We start from the raw sequence: 9,839 nt of genomic DNA on the forward strand, positions 1-9,839 counted from the left end.
CCCAATAAGTGTTGTAAATTATTAGAAGAGCTTTTGTTTTCTTATGAGTCGTTAGCACTTTCTACTGGCAAGAGAATCAATACTACGAACCATTCACGTGCATTTCACAGGAAGTTGATAAAAGACTCTGCCGAAGGCGTCACTGAAGTCTGCAGGTTTTTTTTTCAGGTTCAAAAAAGCACGCGAAGCAATTTGAAGCAAGGTAAACATACAGCAACACATTCGTTTTCTAAGCATAGGCTATCCATACGATTAGAAATAATTGTTAGCTGGCTACCTCCTTCTCTTTAAAAAATATAATAAGCGTTGCCCTGTGCATATATTTAACCATATTGTATCTGTGCGTGGTCTTCATAGTGGAAATTCGGCGCCTAAGCTGGTTGGAGTGAGAATAATCGCGTGCCATTTCTCTCTGTAGACAACAGAGCCGGCCCCCGGCACATCTGTGAGTGGTATCGACAAGCGGGGCTACATATAAGCCGATTCGGCCTAACAGAGCTGTCCTGTGCGTGGGCGATTCGGCAACAAAGCAGCATCAGCAGCAGCCACTCGGTCACCCGCTAAGTAAGCTTCACTTTAACAAATGGCCGGAAACTAAGTTTATTTTCTCAGTCGCCACCACAGGGATCAAGGAGTCAGCTGCGGGGTTGCGCTTACGTTTACAGAAAGCCAACATATTAAAGAAGGCTCACATCATCAAGATGCCAAGACTTAAACACCACTGAAACTGCACTCATCAAGCGCTGAGAAAATCCGTAGGGCCTTTGTGTTGCACCGATTAAAATTACGTCACTGAATAACAAGACAGACGATCACAGTAAGAGACGAAATGGTCGATCACAGGATGTCGCATGAAAGTCAACAATTCTACAAGGGTACTCATCTTCGGCAGTACAACAGTTGTTATCTGTCGAAAAGACGGCGCCAGAGACATGCCTTGTTCTATCACTGATGATCACGGCGGACGAAGTCGCAGAGTTGGCGTTTGTCGCAGCCACATTGAATTTTTTCAACGTCTCTCACAAAAATCAACGCGCTCTGTGTAGTACGTAATATGGGGCGCTGTTTTATGCAAGGGCTAAGCGTTAAAGCTTTACTCAGCGGTACCACAGCGCGCCACCTGCACCGTTCAATCGAACGAACCGTAAGCTTACAAGTAGCCTCTCGAGACCCCGTCATGAAACCGGAAGCAACCGCCTCAGCGGCGCAAAATGCAACCTTCCACTAAGGGCGCTCGGTGAAACTGTTGCAGAAGTAGCATAGCAAGGCCTCTTGCGCCGCGTCAATAACGGTTAGACTATCTTAAACGCCGCACGAGCGAGCAAGACAAGTCGGAGACGCTTACCTTCAGCGACGAGACGAGCAATGAGCCGACCTCTGTCGTGACGGACGGCGTTGTGAAGTTTGCTGCTGTCGGCCATGACCCAGAGAGACACGACGGGAGCAAAAACAAAAGGAAACGCACCAAATTCGTCGCGAAGTAGTCGAAAAGTAGGAAACGAATGAGCGCGGACGAGGCGTAAAAGCTCGCTTCCGCGACGGCTGTCTCGCTCGGCGTTCGACTGGCTTCCCTCTTGCAAGAGGAGAGGGAGCACGCTCGAGCCCAACGCTGTTGTAGCGAAGCCTCGCGCACACGGGGAGAGGGGAAGACCCGGGCTCGGGCGTGCGTCGCGCTCATTGGCGCTAGCTGCTACTCGCGTCGCATTTGAACTGAACGAGCCGCGTAACGGGCCAGCGTTTTTAATGGACGCTACGGAGGCAGCGCTCTTCGCTTGTTCGCGTGCTCTCTTTCGTGCCTTTCCTAGCTTCTGCGCTATGATGCCGAGAGCCGCAAAGCGAACCATATTGTGGTTCGGGTTATGTGAAACGGCTTAAATGTAAGGAATTGCGGACACATTGTTTCTGCAGGCCTGTGCTCCAGCCCGGTCGGTACTCAAAGGTTGTTTGAGTTGGTTGAACATGTTCCCTGCAACAGCAGACGTAATTGCTCGCAGATACCCTGCCTCAGCTAGGAGATGGGTTTGGTCGTCGAAACTACTGTGTAGCAGGTAAACGCATGACTTCTCCATGGCATTGTCAAAACATTACTGTACAATTCTGCGCTTTAAAAAGACACTAAAGCAAAACATTACCTCAGTTTAGACTGATATAGCACTCTTTGAAAACTTTGTTGTCGTTAATTTCGTGATAAGAGGTTTATTAGTGGAAGAAAAAATGAACGTGAAACTTTCATTTGTTTCTAGTTCCGCGCCGGAGCGTCTACGCCGGTACGTCAATGTGACGTCACTTATTTCAAAGTGTTTTTTTTTTCTTCTTTTTTTTTCGTATCTGGGCCGCCTTGGTTCAGTAAAACTTCGCGAAACTTGCAATATTCAGTCTCTGGCTGAAAACGATGTGGTCGATCTTTATCGCTGAAATATTGACTCGAGGCTCTATTCTCGAGACGCATGGCGGCTGCACGGCTGCTATTTTCCGCCATGTTGACTATCTGATTGGCTATTGAGAGGTAACGTGCTTTGAAATTTGTGCCGGGAAACAGAAGTTTCGCAAAATACAATTTTGCGTTTTCATCAAGATGGCGAAACGCGACGTGGAGCTGCAACTTTTATCGACTAATAGTTTTTTTTTCTAGTCTTTGGCACCTATATTGCGAATTTAGCGCTTTAAGAAGAAAGTGGACGGCAGAGTACAGAAACCCGTGCAACGCATCTGCAATTTCGCGATTCAGAGGTGGCGTTCCAAGATAGCCGGCATGTCAGTTTGTTGATTGGCTGAAGGAATATCCCGCGAAGAGCGTCACAGGAAGGGCCCTTTCGTAAACGTCAATTTGACGTTGCATGACGTTGCGCTGGGCCGCCATTGCAGAGATTTTCCGCCATTTTCCGCCATCGCCGCTATTGTGGACATTCCGCCATTTTCTTCAAGGCGTGACGCAGGCGCGACGCTTACAAAATGGCGCCGATGGCCCCGTTTTGCTTTCGTAACGTGACGCAAATTTGACGTTTCGCCTAAGAAACTGTAATGTAGGCATTGAAACTAGCGTTCTTGATAAAGCAAAATAGTTTACCTCCCCAGTAAAAATAAAGCAGCTAGCTCAAAGCGTACGATTATTCCGTCAAAATCGTTTCTCACTCCCGTCATCTGCATGCAGACAAGCTGTCGTCTGATTCATTAGCTAGGATGCGTGTCCTCGGGAAACGGAATGAGTCATTGCATATTGGCGCCCACGCGCGTGCTTTCTACCTTGAGACAACATAAGCGACCTACCAGTGATTATGAGCGCGCGCTCTACGCCGCGTTATCGCTATGTCGTCAAACGCAAGTGACTCAGCCCGACTCATCTGGCTGAGAAGCGGAGGAATATCATCGATAGCGTTGCGCGCGCCACAGTCATCCGCTTGCGCGACGCAAGCGCCGGCACTGCCATCTCTTGTTCACTTCGCTGCTTACTCGCACCGCGAGAGGAAACTTCAAGGCGCCGCCTTGCCTACATTTATTTTCATAAATTAAAAAGTCGCCGTTGTCATAGCCTTTGACGACGCGAAAAGAGATTAATATTGATTACAATACAACGCGATAGTGAAAAGTGGAAAATGTCGCAAAAAGTTTGCTAGTTTCAACCAATATTATTTCAAATAAACGTTTATTTATTAAAAATGATGGTTCAAAACACAAATGCCCACACCACCCGATAGCGATGCAAATGCTAAGAGCACGCGTTGTGAACAAAAAGTTGCATTGGCTTAGCTCAGCTATGCCAGGATATACGTAGCGTTAGCAAAGGTTCAGCTGATTATTCTTAGCTTTCCTGGTTGTCTAGATTGTCAAGGATTAGCTTGATTGTCATGCTTACTGCTGCTCCAATGACACACACGCGGTGTACGTATTATGTGGCACATGTATATAGCCTTCTTCTGTTCATTCCTCCTACGCTCAACCGCTAATTGCCAGGCAACTACTTCGGGATCCGATGAGTCAAGCTTCTCCGTTCTTCTGCGCTGTTGAGCAGCACTTGCGCTCTCCTTCTCCATGGCTATACCACACTGGCAAACGCCAGTCAGAAGCGCAGCGGCTCCAGCGCAGTGTCAGACGGCGACTGCACAGCGAGAGCGCGCCGGCGCCAGTGCGTCTACCACGGCTACGACGTCACTCCTCTGGAATGCGCAGACCGGCGCCGGTGAGCCGCGCGCGGCGGCGGCGGAGTGCGCGAGAGGTGCCGGCTCCGGTGGCTCCGGTGCGCAAGCCGTGTGACATCACTGATCCTTGCGCATGCGCAGCATGGCTCTTGATGTGCCGCGCGAAACGGGCTTGGCTAGGCCAGTGTAGCTAACGCTACAAAAGATTTTCATGGCCCCAAATGACAGGGAAAATGCGGCGATACGCATGCCTCTCCGCTGTCATTGCATATGGCCGCTCATTACCATAATTCGCGCGGCTGTTCGCACCACAAATTATGGCGGAAAATCTCTGCAGTGGCGGCCCCGCGCAACGTCACGCAACGTCAAATTGACGTTTACGAAACAGCCCTTCCTGTGACGCTCTTCACGGGATATTCCTTCAGCGAATCAACAAGCTGACATGCCGGCTATCTTGGAACGCCACCTCATATTCGCGAAATAGGTGACCCGTAAAATGAGAAATCGCAGGGAATTATGGGCCGCGCCATCTGCTTCCGGTTCGACGGACGACGCGGCGGCATCGGCGGCATGCCCAGCGCTGAGCGCACGTGTTTTTCTACACGGTTTCAACTATTAGTCGTGCGAAGCTTTCCGTCTGCTTTGTCGACCAGCATTGTCGTACCATTCATGCAGCTGATTTCTAAGTTTCAGTTCACTCTGGGCGCGACGATGACGAGCCAATAAAGGCAAGAATACGCTTTTATTCATTAACGAACTCTGGTTTTCGTTTCGGCAGTCTTTTTTGTTTCTGCCAGGTTTAGCTCTACGACATTTGCCGCTGCTTGGACGCACCGTCACTGACTGTTCTGCGCATTACTTAGAAAATCGGGTGCTGAGGCGATGGCTATAGCAGCCGCGTAAATACTGTCATGTGATCGTCGCTGCAACCGGTACCGTCAGTAACGGCGCAGCTAGCGTAATTAGAAAATGAAGTGCTGAAAATGTTTGAAAACTGCGCGCTGTCAACGGCATTTCTTGGACAAAACTCGAGGTTCATTTGAAGTGGTATGTAGTTAGAAGGTCTCGCTTTTTTTGTCAACAAGATGGGGAAATGGCCGTATCGACGACATATTACGGCTGCGCATTATCTTCATCTGTATTCAAGAAACTATGGTGGGCTAGTTGGTTACGAGTATTATGTATGTATCTCGCTGTGTCCCGTATGAATTTGCGCCGTAAAACCATGTTTTATAATAGCTCTATATGTACATGAGTGTACTGAAATAGTTATTATTGCTTGAGTCAATGTTAGAGAAATCGGGATCGAATCCCGGCCACGGCGGCCGGATTTCGATGGGGGCGACATGCGAAAACACCCGTGTACTTACATTTAGGTGCACGTTAAAGAACCCCAGGTGGTCAAAATTTCCGGAGTCCCCCACTACGGCGTGCCTCATAATCTGATCGTGGTTTTGGCACGTAAAACCCAATAATTTTTTTTTTATTTCTAGAGAAATAAATATCTTGGGGAATCATTCCGTGTCGGCCCTTACACAGCTCATCACCGCCTGATAAGTGCCACTGTACGTTCATTTTCTTTTTGTTCACTGTTGGTTCAGTTTTGGAAGTGGAAGCCATGCCTCTGATGCTTGTGCGCAGCTGACTCAGCAACGGACGCTGCAAGGCCGTAGTTACATGAGTTTACCTTTAACGCTGGAATTTGAGCAGCCAACGGCTGAACAGCCGATCATGGTTTTGCTAGGCGCCTGCAACCGGGTAATCTTCGTGTGTGACAAAGCCGGACTGCAAGCGCATCAAAGGCTTCAACGGCGAAGCGATGGCGGCGGCTGCGCTTCCTCGAACCGGAAACAGCGAGCAGACAGCGCATCCCAGAATCCCTCGCTCTTTTACGGGTCACCTATTGCAGATGCATTGCACGGGTTTCTGCACTCTACCGTCCACTTTCTTTTTAAAGCGCTCAAGTCGCAATAGAGGTGCCAAGGAGCACAAAAAAGTATTAGTCGATAACATTTGCAGCTCCACGTCACGTTTCGTCATTCTGACGAAAACGCAAAATTTCATTTTGCTAAACTTCCGTTTCCCGGCACAAATTTCGAAACACGTGACCTCTGGACAGCCAATGAGACAGCCAAGATGGCGGATAATGGCGGCCGTGCAGCCGCCATGCGTGTCCAGAATAGAGCCCCAGAATAGAGCCTCAGAATAGAGCCTATACCGCGCAAATTATGCCAATGAGCGGCCATATGCAATGGCGGCAGAGAGGCATGCGTATCGCCGTATTTTCCCCGTCGTTTGTGGCCGTGAAAACCTTTTTTTTCAAAACGCGTGCTCATAGCACTTGCATCGCTCTCGGGAGGTGTTGGCATTTGTGTTTTGCACATTCTTTTTTATTAAAAACGCGTTTATTTGAAATAATATTGGTTGAACATAGCAAACTTTCTGCATCTTTTTGTACTTTTCACTGCTGCCTTTCTGCCGTAATCAAGATTAGTGACTTTTCGCGTCATCAGAGGCTATGACAGCGGTGGCTTTTTAATTTATAAAAATAAATGTACGCAAGGCGGCGCCTTGAAGTTTCCTCTCGTAGGGAGCCTACATGCAAGCGCTGTTCAACAGCGCTTGAATGTAGGCTCCCTATCCTCTCGCGGTGCGAGTAAGCAGCGAAGTGAACAAGAGATGGCAGTGCCGGCGTTTGCGTCGCGCAAGCGGATACCAGTGGCGCGCGCAATGCTATCGATGATATTCGGCCGCTTCTCAGCCAGACGAGTCGGGCTGAGTCACTTGCGTTTCACGAGATAGCAATACCGCGGCCTAGAGCGTGCGCTGATTATCACTGGTAGGTCGAGTGTGTTGTCTCAAGGTAGAAAACAAACGCGTTGGTGCCAATATACGATTAGTCATCCTCTTTCCAGAGGACACGCATCCTACCTAATGAAGCAGACGACAGCTTGTGCGCATGCAGACCACGGCTAGGTCAGTTGGTATACTCCCCAGGTAAACGGGAATTCCGTCACGAGCGCCGGTTTCTCCCCTGGTGCTTGGTAGGACATGCTTCTGAGAATTAAAAAAAATGAAATTAAGCCTGCTGTTATGGCAACGATATTGCTGATGCGTGAGGGGGAGATGGGCATCCCGCATATCTGCAATGTGCTCGACGAGTGTGCGATTTTCTCGGCAGACGCAAGAGGAAACTAGCACGAGTTCCGTTTGCTGCTACAGTCTGCATTAATCTAACGGCTGTCAATATCAGCCTTTTTTTTTAATGACCATTTCCTTTTGCGTGCGTCGTTCATGTAGTGAATAAATGCCAGCAGCGCATCTGTGTTTGCTAAAAGTTTACCCTACTCGGTTATGAGAGATGAGCCAGCATGCCATAGAGCGTGATTACTCCGTTTCGGCAGGAGAATAACAGGCAGTGAAATGTGCTTTATTTCGCAATTTTATAAGCAACTTTTGTACAGCAAGAGGTGTATACACAAAATAATATTGCAGACGTGAGTATATCGTGTCTACAGTACAAAGTGCACATTCGATAGGCGCATATACATAAAGCTTCTTACAATTTCTGAAAGGCACAAGTCATGTTTTTTACTTCGCATGAGACAATCCTACCAATGCAAATCGTTTGTCGCAGCAGTTACCTATGATTACTCATGCAAAAAAAAATATTACGTGAGAACAGTTGAAAGACTCAAGGCAGCACATTTCTCAAACCGAAACACAGACGAGGTGGAGTTGTCCGTGCTGGAGCTGTGGTCTGGAAAACATCGAATAAGTTTTATGCTTTCAAGTAACTCAATTGTAGGAACAAATTTCAGCACTCTTTCCTCAAAACAGTGCTTTCAATTCATGTACGTCAACTCTTATATTTTGTTGTGGGATTTATACTAAAAATATGGTACAACATTTAGCTATCCAAATTCTTATTTTAACTGCTACTATATTGAACTAGCAGGTTTGGTAATGCTGCTTTCTCAACAGCTGTCTGAAAACACTGATCAGTTTCTTACAGCTAAATTATCGGGATACGTGAATTTCTTATTCACGTGTCAATAAGGCAGTGACGGATTAGTTTGTTCAACCTTTTTGTATACTCCTTGTCTTCCTAATTTTGCAGAATGCCAATTACTCGAAGACGATCTTCCAAAAGTTGTAAGCCATTGGTCAACGGTCTATGAGCATTTCCTATTATAGAATAACTTGTTTTGCACAAGGGGAGCAATACTTAGCGGGAACACCGGAGCGCGTGGCTCGCTAAGCGCCTACGTAAGCACTTTCATACGCGGCACGCCAGCGCGACTTGACACGAAAGTAAATTCGCTCGTTCTGAACAAAATCTACTCGTCTGCTTAGTTCTCAGTTAACGACCGCAAACATCGCACATCCTAGACGAACATTCCATAATGAAGAACAAGGAAGCAGGCGTTTTATTTTTTGGCGACACATTTCGCTGCGTAACGCCGTAGCATGAAGGCAACGCGAATAAAACAGCGCTTGCAGTGCTTTCTGCACTAGCGCAGCGCTCCTTCAATTGGTATCCGCATTTTGTGGAGCTCTAGGCGACTTGCAATGTCTAAGCAAGAACACAACAGGCAAGCACAATGATCGCTAACTTTACCCCCTTGTCGTGCAGCAAGCATTCAACCATCTTCAGCAAAAATAAGTTTTCACTTTTTTTTTCATTCCATAAAGCGCACTGCAGACACCGAGATGCAACGAAACGCAATTTCCGACAGTGGGTCAGCTAGCACTCACTCGTCTCAGGAGCTGCGGTCGATAGGTAGCTTCAATGTATTTACACACCACCGACAAATGTACCGCGTACGGAATACCCTTCGTTTCGTCTTACAGCCGTTTCGATAAGATTAGCGGCTATTCGCTACATAACTGCATAAAAAGCGAGCTTACTTTTCATTCTCTTGGAAGCGGAAAAAAGCAACCCTGCCGTCCCTTCCTGTGTTGGCCCACCACAGAGCCGCCCAGAACGTCTCGTGGCCTTTCTTCCTTTTTTATACATCGCTGGGACAGTGGCCGATACAGAAACAAAATGTCGCAGCGCAAAGCAGACAGCAAAAGCGTGCACGTGTGCAGAGGTGCAGAGAGCGGCCGCAGCAGACGAACGGAATGGCAGCCGAAGCGATAAGAGCGAAAGCGCCACCCGTTGGCGCAACAAGTGAAACGACTAATAAAAGTGTAGCATGCCAAAAAAGAAACTAGCCGAAAACATTTTATTTCTAGACACAATTGCATCACTTTATTGCGATGTAGGTTGCAAAGATAGAGCCACATATGGAAAAGTTACTGAATTTTGCTTCGGCTACCAGTGTCATGGCGACGCTTTATTGCTAATACTATAGTGCCTAGAATATACTGGCTAGTGTGCCGACCGCGGCCTTCCGGGTGGCACCATTTGCAATGAATGTCGGCGGCTGCCGCTAGGAGCGCTGCCATGCGGGTGTGTGCCGCGGCGCCGCCCGCTCTTCATAGACCACCGTGTTTTCACAAGGGGCTGCTGCGCTTTTTGTATTTATAAAGCCGTAGGAGCAGTAAAGTTCTCATGTGGGAAGGTGATTTCTAATTTAGGGTTTCTTTTGACTATAAGAATGCCTATTTACTACTTGCTGCTTGCGTGAAAAGCTTATACTAGCTCAGCTGGGCTTCGAGCGTCGGACCTCCAGTGCTTCTATGCTGCGAAGGGTA

At 47.9% G+C, this 9,839-nt stretch overlaps 1 protein-coding gene across 4 annotated transcripts in view; it reads right to left on the reverse strand.

Annotated features, from left to right (window-relative positions):
• The window catches only part of LOC119458669 (inactive serine/threonine-protein kinase TEX14), a 139,222-nt gene extending 137,589 nt beyond the window's left edge, over window positions 1-1,633 (reverse strand). For 3 of the 4 annotated variants that reach the window (XM_049671364.1, XM_049671363.1, XM_049671362.1), the window contains exon 1: window positions 1,346-1,633. In XM_049671364.1, the coding sequence (XP_049527321.1) occupies window positions 1,346-1,421 (76 nt within the window). In that variant the 5' untranslated portion in view covers window positions 1,422-1,633. The remainder of the gene's footprint in view (window positions 1-1,345) is intronic. The other variant, XM_037720533.2, reaches the window with a different exon arrangement.
• Between the last annotated feature and the right edge of the window lie 8,206 nt (window positions 1,634-9,839).

The sequence above is a fragment of the Dermacentor silvarum genome, chromosome 7, assembly GCF_013339745.2.
Source record: "Dermacentor silvarum isolate Dsil-2018 chromosome 7, BIME_Dsil_1.4, whole genome shotgun sequence".
NCBI classification, from domain to species: Eukaryota; Metazoa; Arthropoda; class Arachnida; order Ixodida; family Ixodidae; genus Dermacentor; species Dermacentor silvarum.